The 17,820-nt window shown below is 35.8% G+C and overlaps 1 protein-coding gene across 1 annotated transcript in view; it reads left to right on the top strand.

Moving 5' to 3' along the window:
* ELMO1 (engulfment and cell motility 1) overlaps window positions 1–15,228 on the top strand; it is a 201,599-nt gene extending 186,371 nt beyond the window's left edge. The window contains exons 15-16 of the mRNA XM_015811166.1: window positions 13,130–13,238; window positions 15,164–15,228. Coding sequence (XP_015666652.1) covers window positions 13,130–13,238; window positions 15,164–15,228 — 174 coding nt within the window. The remainder of the gene's footprint in view (window positions 1–13,129; window positions 13,239–15,163) is intronic.
* The last annotated feature ends 2,592 nt before the right edge of the window (window positions 15,229–17,820 follow it).

Genomic DNA, 17,820 nt, shown 5'->3' with positions numbered 1-17,820 from the left:
GGAAAAAATAGATCATAATTTCTTTGAAGAAACTGCACGGGAAAAGAATACACTGTCTCCTGAGCGTAGTCTCTTCCACTATAATGTAGTCTCACTCTTAAAAAAAATATTTTAAAATGTCCTTCTTTGCAATTTTCACCCATTATTTCTCCACCCGCTTTCTGGAATATTTAAAAACAAATACAGGTAGTCCTCAATATAGTGCCATTCGAAAAAGGGGCATTGGAAAAAATGGTTTATGGCCATTTTTCATACTTACGACTTTGCAGCATCCCCATGATCATATGATCAAAATTCAGACTCTTGGCAACTGACAAATATTATGTGGGTTGCAGTATCCCGGGTCATGCTATCACTTTTTGTAACCTTCTGACAAGTAAAGTCAATGGAAAAGCCAGTTTTACTTAACAACCGAGTCACTAACTGAATAATTGCAGTGATTCACTTAGCAACCGTGACAAGAAAGGTCATAAAATGGAGCAAAGCTCACTTAACAAATGTCTCACTTAGCAAAAGAAATTTGGCCCCAATTTGGTTGTAACTCGTAGATCACCTGTATTTTGCATGGTTATCTTTCAGATATTTTAAAATAGCTATCCTCCTCTCAAAGTTAATCAAAGCCAACTCTTTTTTCTCTATTTTACAGAAACCACTTTTGTGATTTATAATCATCATGTGTGCTTTTCTGTGGACGTCCTTTAGTTTTTCTTTGTAAAATGGGATTCCTGGAAAATGGCGAGTGTAGAATAAAGTATTAACCTCTTGAAAATTTTAGCACTGTGCTTTTGTTAAGTGTATATTATATTTTTAAGAGCTGGTTGAAATTAGTGACTCGTGCCCAACTTCTCAGTGATTGTCATATATCTTGAAAAGCAATACCAAACCAGGCCTTTTGCATACTGTACCTTTGATATATTTCCCACTTTATTTTTTTATTGGGTGAGGGAAAATATAAAAGCAAAAGTTTTGTTATTCTTGATTTTTGTTTTGTTGGTTTGGGTTCAGATGTTACCTTCCTGTCATCAGGCCAGCATATAGTGGAGTTCAATGTGTGGTTAAAGGAGTGGTATAAAGCAGAAGGCTTTGTTTATATTAATCACGATGTCTGCAGCTGATCCAATGAAAAACTATACAAAAGAGATGGCTTGCATCCATCAAAGAAAGGGACTGAATTATTTGGCATTAAATTCACGGATTTTCTGCAGAAACATTTAAACTAAACAATGGGGGCAGAGAGTTAATTGATACAGAACATTTCGGCCCCTAGCAATCTAAACTAATAGGGTTATCAGTGCTTATAACATAAAAGTTTGTGCAAGAAAGAATATCAACCTTGCTGTCAAGGAAAATCAAGTTTTTGATTGTGTGTGCCATAACATGTGCACTAATCAAACAGGTGGTAAGGAAGTAGGGGAACTCAGGCACAAAACAGGTTATGTAGAAATTAAACACAGTGTCAGTCAAAAAGGATTTAAATGTCTATACACCAATGCATAGAGCAGACACGTCAAACTCAAAGTCCGTGGGCCGGATGTGGCCTGCAATGGACCCAGATCCAGCCCACATGGCCACCCCAGAGACAGCAAGGGACTGGCCCCAACCATTTCGGCCCATCCTAACCCAACTGGGCACCCTCCCAGGTGTGCACACAAGAGGCATTGAGCGCGCACTCGCCGACAGCAGTTGCAAACCCCTGGCCGATTGGCCACCCATCGGCCAGCATACCCCAGGGTTCTGTAGCCTGTGCAACACAGCTGGGTCTGAGTGCCATGGACAATGGGCTGTCCCTCCAAGTAGCAGGCAGAGGCTGAGGTGTGGAGCAGGAGGCATGTGATCCAGCTCACTGGTCACGCCCTATCCCAGCTGCAGAAGGCATGGGCAAGCAAAGACAGATGATGGGGTTGCAGCACCCGAGCTGGTTGCCATCACCAGCACACCATGGCCTATGCCCACTCAGCCCCCGCCAACCAACTTCGTCCTCAGCTCTGCCGCACATATGGGATGAGCCTCCCATCCATCACCACACCCTCGACAAACCTGGCAAACTTTGCAACAAGTGGAAGATCAAACAGATTCCTGACAAACCTAACAGACAACTTTGTCTCCCAAAAACCAGAGAAGGGAACTAGGGGATCAGCCATATTGGACTTAATTCTCACTAACAGAGATGAAATGATAGAAGCTGTTGAAGCTACAGGAACCTTGGGGAGGAATGTTCATACAATATTGGAATTCAACATTATGCAAGCACAAGCAATAGAACAAAGTCAAGCAAGAGTCTTGGAGTTTAAGAGAGCTAATTTCAATAAATTTAGAGAGATCTTGGGAAGGATACCATGGATGAGGATCCTCAAGGGAAAAACAACTCAAGAAACTTGGGAAACTTTGAAAAGTGAGATTATAAAATACCAATGAAGAAGAAAAACAACAGTTCTCAAAACAAACCAGTATGGCTGCATAAAGAACTCTCTGATAAATTGAAACACAAAAAGGACAAGTATAAAAAGTGGAAAGAGGGGCACATAATAAGGCAGAATATCAGCTAATAGCCCAAGCCTGCAAAGACGAAATGAGAAAAACCTAAGGCTTTTGACAAAAGTCAAAAATAACAACAACAAAAAGCTTATTTCAACATGTAAAGAACAAGGAAACAGTCAAGGAAATGATTGGTCCATTAATGAGAGAAAGTGGCAAGAAGGTGACAAACAACAGGGAGAAAGCAGAACTGCTTATCTCGTTTTTTATATGCGTCTTTACACAAAAAGAAAAAACAGTCCAACCTCTCAAAAAAGTACCATAAAGACAGATTAGGAATACAAGTTAGGATAGGCAACAAAAAACCTGTCCATTGTAGATGATTTCAAATCATCAGGAATAAATGGATTACACTCCAAGGTTTTGAAGGAACTGGCAGACATGATCTCAGAACCACTGAACTATATTTTTCAAAGATCCTGGAGCACAGGGAAACTACCAGAGGACTGGAAAAGAGCTGATGTAGTTCCCATCTTCAAAAAAGGAAAAAAAAATAGATCCAGGAAACTGCAGACCTATCACTCTTCCTCAATACCTGGGAAGATTCTGGAATGATAAGCAATGAATCAATGAACACCTAGAGGTAAACAAAGTCATAACCAAAAGCCAACATGGGTTTGTAAAAAATAGATCATGTCAGACAAATTTTATTGCACTCTTTGACAAACTGACAAAATTAATGGACCAGAGGAATGCTGTGGATATAATTTACTTGGACTTCAGTAAAACATTTGATAAAGTAGACCACAACCTAATTTAAGGTAAAAAAGGTAGAAAAATGTGAGTTAGACAGCATCACCCCCAGATGGATTTGTAACTGACTGACCAACCGCACTCAACATGTAGTCCTCAATGGAACTGCATCTACATGGAGGGAAGTATGCAATGGGGTATCCCAAGGCTCTATTATAGGCCCAGTACTCTTCCATGTCTTCATCAATGATTTGGATGAGGGGATGGAAGGGGAACTCATCAAATTTGCAGATGATTTGCATGAATAACTAACACTCCAAAAGATAGGCTTACAATACAGAAGGATCTTTACAGACTTGAACATTGGGCGCTATCTAACAAAATGAAATTCAATGGTGAAAAAAAGTAAGTTCTACATTTAAGCAAGAAAAACCAAATGCACAGGTATAGTATAGGTGGTACCTGGTTCAATAGTAGTCACTTTGAGAGGGATCTTGGAGTCCTAAGTGGATGATCACTATGTTTAAGGTTCTTAGGTAATTCCAATTGCACTGTAATTGGATTAATTATTTTAACAATGGGGAATAGACCAATATATTTAGGACCTAGTTTCTTAGATTGTTGGATGGGCTATAGATATTTTGTGGTAAGTTAAACTCTATCACCCACTTTAAAATCCTTTAGTTTCACACTTTTTGTTGGCTTGTTTCTTATGTGCGTGACATGCATCTTCCAACATCTTACGAGCTCCTGGCCACGTGTTTTGGAGTTGCGCTATCCACTCTGCCAAGGAGGGTATTTGAAGTTTCTCTTGAAGTCATTCTGGCACAGCTACAAAATCCTGACCAGACGCCACTGTAAACCCAGTGCTACTATGCACTGAATTACTGTATCCCACCTCTGCAAATGGTAAAAAGTCAAGCCAATTGTCTTGCTGATAATTAATGTAGCGCCTGAGGTACTGTTCCAGGACCAAATTAGCCCTCTCACATGCCACATTAGTTTGAGGATGATGGGAGGATCTTAATCCCTGGGCAGTTCCTAACAGCTTCAAAAATTCCCACCAAAACTGTGATGTGAACTGCACCCCTCTATCCAAGATAATGCATTCAGGAGCACCATGAAACCTATACATGTGTTCCATGAAAAGCTTGGCTAACATTTTTGTGGAGGGGATTTTGGGACAAGAGATAAAATGCAGCTGTTTCAAGAAAAGATCAGTAACAATCAAATAACAATGTTCCCCCCCACTTTCAGGTAGTTCCACAATAAAGTCCATTAATATTTCTTTCCATGGTGCCTGGAAGCTGGCAACAGTCTGCAAAAGTCCTGTTGGCTTCTCCGGTACTCTTTTACCTGCTGCATAGTTGGTCACAATAGTTGTCAATGTCGTTTTTCAAAGAAGGCCACCAAAATTGCCACTTGATCAAGTGCAGGGTTTTTACAAATCCAAAATGTCCTGCCAACTTAGAGCACCCTTCCAAATTGTGCTCCTCAGGCTTGAGGGCACATACAATGTAGCCGCAACCGAAGCCAGTCCATCACACATGGTGCAATCATTTTTATGAGCAGTGACCCATTTATCAAGTTTTAGCACTTCTGTAAGCTTCTCACACAATTCATTTGAAATCTCAGGCTCCTTTTTCTCCTGAGACATAGTGGCTACTGGGGCAGCTAGCTGCTTCGAGGGGATGACCAGTTGAACCGCTTCAGCTTTAATACTATTGTATTGAGGCAATCTAGACAAAGTGTCCACCATAAAAAAAAATTGCTCCTGGAATATAGTGCAGGGTGAAATTGAATTGATTAAAGTATTGAGCCCAGCGGACTTGTTTAGGGGATAACTTGCCCAATCTGGCCTCTCTGAGTTCAGGCATCCCTATCGCTTCTCAGAAATTCCAGTCTCACACCTCCTGCACACTTCTCCTCCCAAATACCCATTGCTTTCTCCTTCCCATTTCCATGGCAGCTGGCAGCAAGCTTGAAAGAAAGCAAAGTTGCAGGCTGTTGTAAAAAAAAAAAAATACAGGCTTTGACTTAAGAAAGATGTGGGGAATTGACTCAGTTCTAAGTCTGTAGAATCCATACTTCTTACCAACAAATCTTTCAGACCTCATTCATTTTCTGAGTTTTATTTACTGTACAACTAAATGCATCTAAATATTTTCCACAACCATTATCATTTCATCAAACTTAAAAAAAACCTTTTAAATAGGAATTGCATATTACCAAATAGTCTTTTTTCAAATGTTAGCTTGTCTCTAATTGATACATTAATATATTGTTCCTCTGAGTAATTTGGCAATGATAAATAAAAGAACACAGGAATCCTCAGAATGAAAAAATAAAGAAACAGGAAAGATATTGTCTGGATATTTTGATCCACAATTAAAAGAAGAACTAAAAAAAGCTCCAAACATTTTGCAAATTAGTAAAATGCCAAAATCCTGTAGGGAGAGTCCAATATAGATGTAAACAAAATAAAAACCCTTTCACAACTCCAGAACACTCCATGTTTTTCTTACAAAACAGCACAAGTTATTCAGAATAACAACATAAATCCAAAGGGAAAGAAAAAAAAGAACAGATAAAATTCAGTAGAGAGTTAAAATAAATCAGCATTCAAACAATCAACTTTTTAAAGATAAAAGGCAAAATAAAACAAGAGCTTCAAAAAATGAAGTTAAAACCCAAGAGGAAAGATGGATGACCATGCCTTTCCAATCGCTCCCAGAGGGAAATGGAGTCTTCAAGATTCCCCTTTCCAGATAAGTCCACAGCATCTGAAAGCTGTTTTGGTCATTCCTAAGTGCTCCCACTCAACTCCAGCTTTGGCAGTAAAATTGGCAGATCATCAGCAGGAAAAAGAAAAAGTTCCTACTTTTCAGCAGCCATCTTGGCAAGGAATCCACTTTAGAATTTATGAAGAAGACATTGAAGTGATGTATAAAGAAGCAGGATAAGAAAAATAGTGATGCCTTTGAACATTGATGTTGGAGCCTGAGAATATCATGGAAAGCCAAGAAAACAAACTAATGAATCATTTAAGAAGTAATGTAAAGTTCTAAGGACTAGGCTTAAATTAGCCTATTTCAGATGCATTATGTGAAGATCCAGTTGTCTGGAAAAGAAAAAGGCTTTAATGCTGTGAAAGGTGGAAAAAGAAGAAGAGAATGACTAGCAGCAACATGGATGGATGAGTATACTATAACTTGAAAGAACAGGTTAAGAATGGATCCTCATAGAGAAGATCTATGCGGTTGCTAGGAGTCAAAAATGATTAGGTGCACATAACCCATTCAGTTAAAAGAAGGGGGCTCTAAAGTCTTCCAGAGAATTTGCCTACTTGAGAACAACCTTCCCTTCCCTCAGAACTGATTTTTAATTTCCATAATCTTAAAATCAGCATGGCAAGTAGTTGTATTGGGTGATAATAGTTGTAGTCTGATACAACATAGCAAGTGAAATTATGGAAGAGTGTTCTTCCTAATATTTGGCTAAATTGTATGAATTTTCAAAGCCAATTCATTTTAATCTTTGATTAATCACATTCTTTTTAATCTTAAAATTAACTTTAATCTACTTTTGATTAGTTTTAATAATAATAATAATAATAATAATAATAATAATAATAATAATAATAATAATAATAATAATAATAATAATAATAATAATAAAGTTGGAAGGGACCTTGGAGGTCATCGAGTCCAACCCCCTGCTCAGGCAGGAACCCTATACCATTTCGGACAAATGGCTGTCCAGTCTCTTCTTAAAAACTTCCAGTGTTGAAGCATTCACTGCTTCTGGAGGCAGGTTGTTCCATTGGTTAATTGTTCTAACTGTCAGGAAGTTTCTCCTTAGTTCTAAGTTGCTTCTCTCCTTGATCAGTTTCCATCCATTGCTTCTTGTCCTGCCTTCAGGCGCCTTGGAGAATAAAGAACACAAGTTTTATTTAAACTTGTGTTCCTGCTCTCTTCAGTAATTCTGCACATTCAAATTCTATCTCAAAATAGAACTCTCTGTATGAGAGCTACAGGGAGGTTGTTCTCCTACATATGAAATCTCTTATATTAGCTTTTTCAGCATACCTGATGTTTCCCAAATTAATTGAGAAATGAAGTCTTTACTTTTTTATTAACTCCTACATGACATAATTGTTTAGATTAGGTTCCTTGCTTCATTTTTATTGTAGTAATTCAATATTTATTTTACCTATTTTTATTTGTCAAAGTTTAAACATTTTTAAAATGTGTCTCTTTTAATTTTTTGGAGATTTTTTGATTATTAAAATACATATATCCCATTGGTTTTTGAGACAAAATAGCTTAGCTATTTTCCGGTTATACAGTATATATACAGTATAACAGCTAACATTCTTGACCACACCTTGTAATGACTTTGGAAGAAGAAGGCAGGGGATTCATTAGTGAAGTACATAATTTTTTTTCCTGGAAAGTTAAACTACCCATGTTCTAACTACACAGAGCGGTAAATCTGAGTACAGACAAACACTTGTCCTTGTGTCACAAAAGAAACAAGAGGAAAGTTCCTTTCTCACAAAAGAGTATTACCAACTCTAAAGAAATCACCTATTCTCATTGACTTTTAAATCATATAGGCAAACATTTCATCATTTAATCGGATGGGATGGCAATATTGTCAGTTTTTCAAGTATCAGTCTAACTTCGATATATCTTTTTTGCAAGAAACTGGATTTAATATAGAACTAGATTGTTATCATATTAACTAATGCAAGATATCTCGGAGAAAGGGAGATGAGCAATTCTACTTAGCAAAGGATGGAAATAAATTGCATATCCCTTTGTCCTTAGAACATTTGTTATTAACTTCCTTGTAATACTTCAGAGATATAGAAATTATTATCTTTGTTATCTGTGCTCTCCGCTTAGAATACAGATACATACCAGACTATTTGGAAGCAAATAGATAATTATATAGATCTCTGTACCTGTATAGAGCCATGGCACTGAAGGAAATATTCAGAAGTCATTACAAAAACAGAAGAGGCAGAACCGTTCTATAAGTTCTAGAAAAGAAGGAAGTATTAGGAAGAAATTCAGGCAGGCTGCTCACTGACTCACTGGAGTGTAATGGGGTGAGGTGTAGAGGAAAAACACAAGCTTGCAAGATTCTGTTAATATAGCCTAAATAATTTTTAAAAACTTGACAAAGCTTAGTTCTAACCTTGTGAAGTTGGTTTCCCAATTTGGACAGCCTCAAAGGATATGAAACCTATACAGCAGAGTTTTAGTGGGTGGAGATCTAAATGGTAGGGTGGATAGACAACCAGATTCTTTTTCATAAATGTAAGTGCCAGGAAGAAATATTTGCAACATATATTCCTCTACATGCTTGCATAAACAATGCATTACAAACTCTATCTGACCAGATTATGTGGGCTGGAGAGAAATATCCAGATTCGCTCCTCATTGTGTTAGAAGATTTCAACAGTGTTAATTTAAACCAAGAGTTACTATTTTCAGCATGTCAACTATCTTACTAGAGGCAAGAATGCTTTGGATCACAGCTATACAAAATTAAAAGATACTTTTCAGTCTTTACCATGAGCAGTTGTGGGACACTCTGATCATTGTATGATTCACCCTGTACCTGTTTATAGACAAAGGCTTAAAACCATAAAACCAACAATTGAATCAGTGAAGTATTGGACTAAGGAGGCAAAGTTAAAGCTACAGGCTTGCTTTGATTGCACAGATTGGAATGTTTTCGAAGATACCTCTGCGACTTGGATGAACTCACAGATACTGTAACATCGTATGTTAGTTTTTGTGAAGATCAGAAACTTACGAATTCACAGTAACAACAAGCCTTTGTTCACAGCTAAACTCAAGCATCTACAATGTGCCAAAGAGGAAGCCTACAGGAAAGGAGATAAAATACTATACAATCAGACCAGAAGTGTAATAACAAGGGAGATCAGAGCAGCAAAAAGAAGTTGCCCTGAAAAGCTGAGGAATTAGCTCTCAACAAATGAACCAGCAAATGTGTGGAAAACTCTTAAAAATATAACTAGTTACAGCAAATCTCCTTTCCATGCTGAAGGGAATCACATCTGGAAGATGAACTGAATGTGTTTTACTGTAAGTTTGAGAGGAAACCACTATCAACTATCACCACCATCTCCATCTCAGATACACCATCTCCATCTCAGCCAAGCCTCCTACAACTGACCCTATCCCTTTGGGGGCCCCATCTTTGGTGATCACAGAAAAAGATGTGCAAGATCTATTTCACAGACAAAAGCTTGGAAAAGCACGTGGCTAAGGTAAGGTAACTACTTGCTTGAAAGCTTGTGATGGCTTTATTTATCACTGGAGATGTGCTATGTTCCTTCTTGCTTCAAACACTCTACTATCATCCCAGTGCCGAAGAAACTCTCCATCAAGGACCTGAACGACTATAGACTGGTTGCCCTGATATCTGTAGTTATGAAAATCTTTGAAAGGTTAGTGCTGGCCCACCTGAAAACCATCACGGATCTCCTATTAGACCCCTTGCAATTTGCCTACTGAGCAAATAGATCGGCACATAATGCTGTTAATATGACTCTGCATTACATCCTACAACATCTTGAATCTTCCAAGTACCTATGCAGGTGTCCTTTTTTATAGACTTCAGCTCAGCATTCAATACCATCATTCCAGATATTCTTCTAATTAAACTGATTCAGCTAGCTGTGCCTGATCACACTTGAAAGTGAATCATAAATTTTCTAACAGACAGAAAGCAGCAGGTGAAATGAGGCAAAATCACATCAGATACTTGTACAATTAGCACAGAAGCCCCCTAAGGCTGTGTGTTCTCTCTACTTTTCTTCTCTCTATATAACCAATGACTACATCTCAAAGGATCCCTCTGATAAAGTACTGAAGCTTGCAGATGATACAACAGTGATTGGTCTCATTCGAGACAACAATGAAACTGCATACAGATGGGAAGTTGAACAACTAGCCTTATGGTGCAGCTGGAACAATCTTGAACTGAACACACTCAATATAGAAATGATAGTAGATTTTAGGAGAAGCCCTCCTATTCTACCACCTCTTACAGTGCTAGGCAACACAGTATCAACAGTAGAGACCTTCAGGTTTCTAGGTTCTATAATATTCAAAGACTTAAAATGGACACCTAACATCAAAAATATCATTAAAAAAAGCACAACAAAGAATTTTCTTCGTGTGCTAACTCAGAAAGCTGAGACTGCCCAAGGAGCTGCTGATACAGTTTTACACAGGAATTATTGAGTCTGTCATTTGCATCTTTATAACTCTCTGGTTTGGCACTGTAATCAAACAAGATAGACACAACTGCAGACAAAACAATTGCTTCCAGCCTGCCTTCCATTGAGGACCTGTATACTGCATAAGCCAGAAGGAGGGCTGTGAAAATATCTACAAACCTCTCACATCCTGGGCATAAACTGTTTCAACCTTTTCCCTCAAGAAGATGCTATAGGGGATTCACATCAAAACAATCAGATACAAGGACAGTTTTTCCCTCATGCCATCACTCTGCTAAACAACTTAATTCTCAAACACTGTCAAACTATCTAGTAGGGCTGTATTACTATTATCCTTCATATATTTCCTATTACCTATTTCCTTATCCTCTTATGGCTATAATTTGGTTGCTTGTATCTTACGATTTATATGAATTGCTTTATTTAGTATCCTAGTATGATTTACGTTGATTGCTTATTTAGTATCCTATGACTATCACTTATGATTATGAATGTATTTTATGTTGATTATGATCATGATTTATCATGTTGCTTGTATGTACATTGAGAGCTTATGCTCCGGAGACAGATTCCTTGTGTGTCCAATCACACCTGGTCAATTAAAACTTCTCTTCTCTTCTCTTCTCTTCTCTTCTCTTCTCTTCTCTTCTCTTCTCTTCTCTTCTCTTCCCTTCCCTTCCCTTCCCTTCCCTTCTCTTTCTGCTCTGCTGCGTTATGCTATGCTATCCTCTGTATTGGGTTTGTACACATTAAAAAAGTGTTCTCAACTTTAGTAATTTTAAATGTGTGGACTTCAAATCACAGAGATTGGCAAAATGTATAAATGCAATATAGTAATTGAAAATGGCTGAGAATAGTTTTTCTCAAGTGGATCTTTGCTAGATTTATCCAATTTATACAGGATCTTTAAACTTTTGTTCTATTTAATAAACAAATACCATGTGGGTTTTTTAAGCTTTTGTTTAGAACTTTATCATTCAATTCCATTCCAAAAAAGTATAGAATCCCAATTCAGATTGGAATGGAAGCTCTTAGAGCTTTTCCCATGAAAATTCAAATAAAATCAGGCTATTTGCTGGTATAACTCATCAATAACTATGGAATTAACAAAGAAATAACATTAGATAAAATATTTTAATTTTTTTTTCAGGAATTTGTAGTATTTTAAAGCATTATTTTCATGGGAAGATGTGGATTTTTCTGCATCAAAATCCTAATGATAGGTCTCCTTTTTATATTTTTAGGAGGACAAGGCAGAATTTTTTCATCAGTGATTAAGCTTAATATTTTAAAAATAAAAATGAGAATTTTCAGGTTTCTTTTAAAGTTCTAGTAAGAAATTACATTAGATTCTGTGTTTTGTATTTTTCACTTATTTATTTATTTATTTATTTATTTATTTATTTATTTATTTATTTATTTATTTTATCTATTACATTAATTGCATGATCATGGTGGGCCCAAAGTTGATACGAGCAAAAATTTGTTTTACTCAGTTGTGATAAGATTCCTATCAGGTGAAAATAAGTTATTTCACATCTATATACAGTTTGTGTATAAGATAGATTTTCACAAACCTATATAACAAAATATTCCTTTTCAGTATAAGATTATGTCTCTAAGAGTAAATATTAACTCTGAAGATATCCCATGCAAATGTAATCACTGCAATTCTTTAAAAAAATCATTAACATGTACTGCAGATATATGTTTAATCCCTAATTTCTATATTAAAATTGTATATTGAATTCTAAAAATAGATTTTAAAATAATAGGTCACCCTAGTATATATCCATTTATTGTACATAATCTTTCAAATGTTAGTGTGGTAGTTTTCAAAATCTTTGTTTTTTTAGAAGATAATTATGTATTCCCTAAAAAAACAGCATTAGTTATCTTCTCTCGTGTGGCCTAATTATAAAGAAATCATGCATGGATTCTGGGACACAGATCTTACAAGGAAATAGCTCTGTAAGGACTGGAAGAAGCAACATGAAGTCAAAGTGAACATACAGTATTGCAATAGTCTCTGCAGAAGATTGAGACTTCCACAATTAACGCTTGACAAACTGTTATGCCACATAATGTTTAATTCCATCGGTAGTTAATCCATATATTCTATTATCATATGGAATAAAATAGAAACTTGTTCTAACTCAAGTGATTAGTTTCACAAATTTAGCAATCCTGTGCCAAAGATCAGAGGCAATTTTCAACAGCTGCCACAGTTTTTGATTTAGTCAATATCCCTCTGAAAATGCCCTTTGCTGTCACCTACTGCTGCATCCAGCCAGATTAAGAGGTCAATAATTTTTTATTCAGTAATTGTATCTAGAAGGTAAAGTTTGGAATAGTTGTGATTAAACTGAGACTACCTTGCTTAAAAAACAACACTTCTCAAAGGCTATGGGAGAATCTTCCCATTGTTACGATCTAAGAATGCAGGATGTAAGGAAGCATTCCAAGCAGGACTTGACAACTAATTTGACTTAAATTTGGGATTGATCTTGTTGCTTATATAGTTCCAATCTATTTATCTGTTATAGTTCTGTTTTTCTTTTTGTAATATCATGGGCTACTCAGAGTCCTTTGAAATAAGTAACTTTGTTTCTATTTCAGATTGTATTGGAAAATAGCAGCCGAGAAGATAAGCATGAATGTCCATTTGGTCGGAGTAGCATTGAATTGACAAAGATGCTATGTGATATCTTGAAAGTAGGAGAGTTACGTAAGTCTGTCACTTCTTTGTTGGAGCAACCATTTTGTAGAGTAGCAGGGAAAGTATGGTGAATTTTATTAAAATGATACATTAATTTTCTTGTTATCTAGTTAACTTTCTAGCTGTGCAAGGAGTAATTAGAATGAAACATAAAATAATAGAAACTTTTCTTTTCTTTTCCTTTTCTTTGAAAATATCCATGTAGGTTTCATACCCAAACTGTGTGGATCAACTCATAGTTAAATGAAAGTATAAAAGTATGATATTTTAGAGGGGATTTATTCTGGTTTCTAGTTTGTTTCAATTCTTTGATACAGAATTTAATGCATTTGTAACAATATGATAATCAGTACATGATATTCTTCTCAGAACCAGACCTAGGGCTCAGCCATAATTAAAGAGCACAGTGATTTTGTATTATTTTGTTTTTGTTTTCTTTTGGTGAAACTAGACTAAGAATTGATTTTGAGAAGAAGAAAAATAAGATCTGATATAAAATAAGGCATGATAGGATTTATGGTCCAATGGTTTAAAGCATTGATAGGTCTACGGGAATCAGCAATAAGGTCAATTGTTCTGACATTATTAGAGGATCCCAGCAAATCCTGCAATTCCAAAGAAAAGTCCAATGTAAGTAGAACTTGTATCTAAGGCATACAAGTTCAAATCCAATTCCTGAGACTTTCAGTAGAAGTTAGTGACATGTTATAGGGTTAAGATATACCAAAAGAAAAGTACAAGTAGCTCAGTGAAGATGAAGTATATGAAATTAATTCAAGTAAAGAGGAAGGAATTCTGTTGATTATTCTGACATTATACTGTTAATGTTATATAATTAGTAAGTATTTTATAAATATCACAGAGAGCAATATTGAATAGTTGTAAATATATTTGTGCCTGGTTGAATGTTATATTATTTCTTCATTACTTGCTAATACTTTTTTCTCACATTTTATTGGATGACTTTTATTATGTTAGAAGGCAAAATAACCACGGCTTTCTTAAATAATACTTTGAATTACTAATTTAGTAACAAGATTAGAATATGCAGATAATTTGCCATATTTTCAGGCAATTCAAATAGTCAGTTTAAATGCAATCGTTTTCATGTCATATTACATGGCTGCTATAATGTTTTGTAAAAGGTACAGAAAAAATGTTATAATAACCCTACTGTTTGTGTAATTTTTTGCTGTGAACAAGAAAGTTAAGTGTTTCATGAAGTTATATATTCTGAAAATAAAAGAATACATTAGAAATTTGCCCTCCAAGATTTTTAGGGTTGTAAACAATACATAGAATTTAGATGCCTGACAGCATGTATTTTTTAAAATTCCTAACCTCTTCCGAGAAAGTTTCTCTTCCATTTCCCAACTTGTATAATCTTGACATAATGGGGAAGGCCAAGGAAATGCTTGATAGCTGATAGTGGTTGATGGCTGGTTATAGGTTGAAGTACCCAAATAAATTTTTAAGAAGACTTTGAAAAAAGCAATATAGCAATTTTTCTCCTCAGTTCTATTGAAGAGGCATGCGGGAAGAACTAATGGAATAAAACTACCATATCTCTTCCAATTTTGCAGTTTTAACAGTCAGTAATCCATGTAGCTAATTAAACAGCATTTTTTCTCTGCATGAAGTTAGAAATATTTATGATTAGAGTTTGAATTATTCTTAAATAAGCAGCTCACTTTAGTATTTAATTGGTGAAACAAAATTAATTTACCAAACAAATCATGGAATGCTATCTTAATGAAAAGTTGCATAAGTAAAAAACAACCCAGGGAATGCAAATATTTCAAAATGCTGACCTAAAGGTGACATTGTTATAAATAATTAACAATAAGGTTTTGTTTTGTTTTGTTTTGGCAGGCAAAAATATTGATCCTGTAGGGCTGAATAGATTTTTATCTCTCATATGTCAAATTATGCAGATGTAGTTCTGTCCTATGCACATTCAGCAATAAAAGTAGACTGTGTTTTATGTGATGAACATTAGAAAAGCAAAAATTACTCTTATCAATATATTTCAGAGGATTTCCCCCTTCCCATTCTATAAGAATAATTTTGGTTGCAATTTTAAAATCATTACTGTCTAGGCAGAAGGTACTATGCTCAACTTGGGAGCTGAGGGATTTACAACATGCCCTAAATTGCTGTGTGGCATTTTTATGGATATTTGACTGGCAAAAGCCTCACCTTTTTAAAATATATTCCAAACAGCATTAAAGAGTAAAGAATCTCTGTGAATGCCTTTTTCTTTTAAATTAAGAAGAGGGGGGGGATCTATCTTAAAGGATTTTAATTTAAAGGCAAAAATCTTGAAAATATTGTAATATCAGAAAGTTTCAAATGGAAATGGATGACTGTGATTTTAAAAAATAGAAGAAATAATTTTTTTTTGAAGAAAATTTCTTTGAAAATAGTAAATTTAATTAGACTGACATAGCAGACTGTTGTTGGAAGATTGACTGTTTATATATAAGAACTGTAATAATTGGTGGATTTTATAAAACTAGAAGAAAAAAGTAATTTGAGCCAGATAGCATCACAGTGATCTGAAGAGCCAATTGAAATGAAATGTCTTAAGACAGAGACACAAAACAGAAAAAAGAAGCCTACTTTTTATTTTCACCATAGTAACTGACAAACTTTCATTTTTTCACCATGGCAACCACAAGAGAAGCTACCACAAGAGAAAAGGTTCATTAGAACTACTTACCGATAACAGCATTTTATTAAATTTATTGCAGAAATTGTTTAATGAATTTGATAAAAAGATGACTCAACCGTTAAAAAGAAAATGGAAGAAGGATTTGCATCGATGATGAAAAATCTGAAGGGAGAAATTAAGAAAATTGAAGAATCTGTTGGGCAACTGGCTGCAGATTTATAAGAAATTACTGGCAAAATATAAGATAAAAGTTAGAGAATGAGATGAGAGATGATTTGGACAATTAAGGTTTATTAGAACTTAGGAGAAAAATTGTTTAAGAGTTAGAGCAATTCCCAAAAATGTGGAAAGGGTGTTAAAGAAAAGATTGTTAATTCTCTATCTGGATTCTGGATTGGGAACCAGGATATATTGGCACAGAATTTGATAAGGTCTATAAGATCAATTTGCATTTTATAAGACTGAGAAATATTCCAAGCGATATCCTTGTACATTTTGTCAGGAAGAAGACAAAAGATTATATTCTACAATAGCATTTTAATACCAGATTGAGGACTGATAAACTATAGCAGATGAAAGACATTTTAAAAAATACCATATTGGGCACTACAGGTATTGACTTTTCTAAAATCTTGGACTAATTATGGATTATAAATGTTTAATGTGGAATACAAATGGAGCAGATGCCCCTCAAAAGATAAAAATAATGCACTCTTTGGAAAAGTTAAAGCAAGATGTGATTTATCTAAAATGAAGATAAAACGGCATTTTACAAAAAACTTATGGATAAACTTTTGAAATGTTCATATGGATTGGAATGACGAGGTTTCCCCGAAAAAAGATAGTATTTCTGAGAAAAAACTAGCAAATAGTAAATTACCAAAGATTTTTATTTATTTATTTATTTATTTATTTATTTATTTATTTATTTAATGCATAAATTGGACCTTGTTAATATGTGGAGATATAAAAATGGCAACTCAAAATAATATACTTATTTTTTCTGAAATACATAGATTGTTTTCAAAAATAGACAAGATTTGGATTTTTAAGACTTCATTAATAATATCTATAAAGTGAAGATATTACCAAAAATATTTTCAAATCATAACCCAGTGACTTTAACTTTTAAAAAGAGAAGGGGCGTTGTCTTACCTGAACGCCTTTTCTCAGCATGATGAATGGAGAATCCATGAATGGGTTAAGTGTGTCCTCCTGCCCAAATTAGACCAAATCAGTTAAGGTGCCACGCCCATCCTGGACTAGGTCACGCCCAGTTTTGAATAGGGTGAAGCTAATGACTGTACGACGTGTTGGCTCCTAGATCCCTGACACTGGACCTGACTGCGGATAAGGGATGGGGTTGGATTCTCCATTCATCATGCTGAGAACAGGCGTTCGGGTAAGACAACGCCCCTTCTTCAGCATGAAGAATGGAGAATCCACAAATGGGACTTACCAAAGCCCTTCAGTCCCGAGTACTACCTTGACGGTTCACATGGACCTTTGCTGCCACGTTGTCCGTGAGGACCAGCACATGGTACCTCACAACCTTGTTGCGGAAGTGGCGAAGGGCCAGATGTATAGCTCTGAGCTTCAACCAGTTGATGTTGTGCTCCAGGTCTAGCTGGGACCACCGGCCCTGAGCCAACTGAGATTGGAGGTGCACTCCCGAGCCAAACAGACTGATATCTGTAGTCAGGGTTAGCCGGACGGATTCCTTAAATAGGGACCCTTTGGCTAATGCTGGGGAGGTCCACCACTGAAGAGATCTTAGGGTCTGGGATGAGACCAGTACTCTTTGGTGGAAGAGCTTGTGCCCAGTCTTTGGAATGGGAACAAGAACCATTGAAGGTGTCTGGAGTGTAGTCTGGCCCAAGGCACGATAGCAATGCAAGATATCATCTTTCCCAATAG

Source organism: Protobothrops mucrosquamatus, unplaced genomic scaffold (assembly GCF_001527695.2).
Source record: "Protobothrops mucrosquamatus isolate PMUCROS unplaced genomic scaffold, P.Mucros_1.0 scaffold32, whole genome shotgun sequence".
In the NCBI taxonomy this organism is placed as follows: domain Eukaryota; kingdom Metazoa; phylum Chordata; class Lepidosauria; order Squamata; family Viperidae; genus Protobothrops; species Protobothrops mucrosquamatus.
This window is presented reverse-complemented; position numbering and strand designations above follow the sequence as displayed.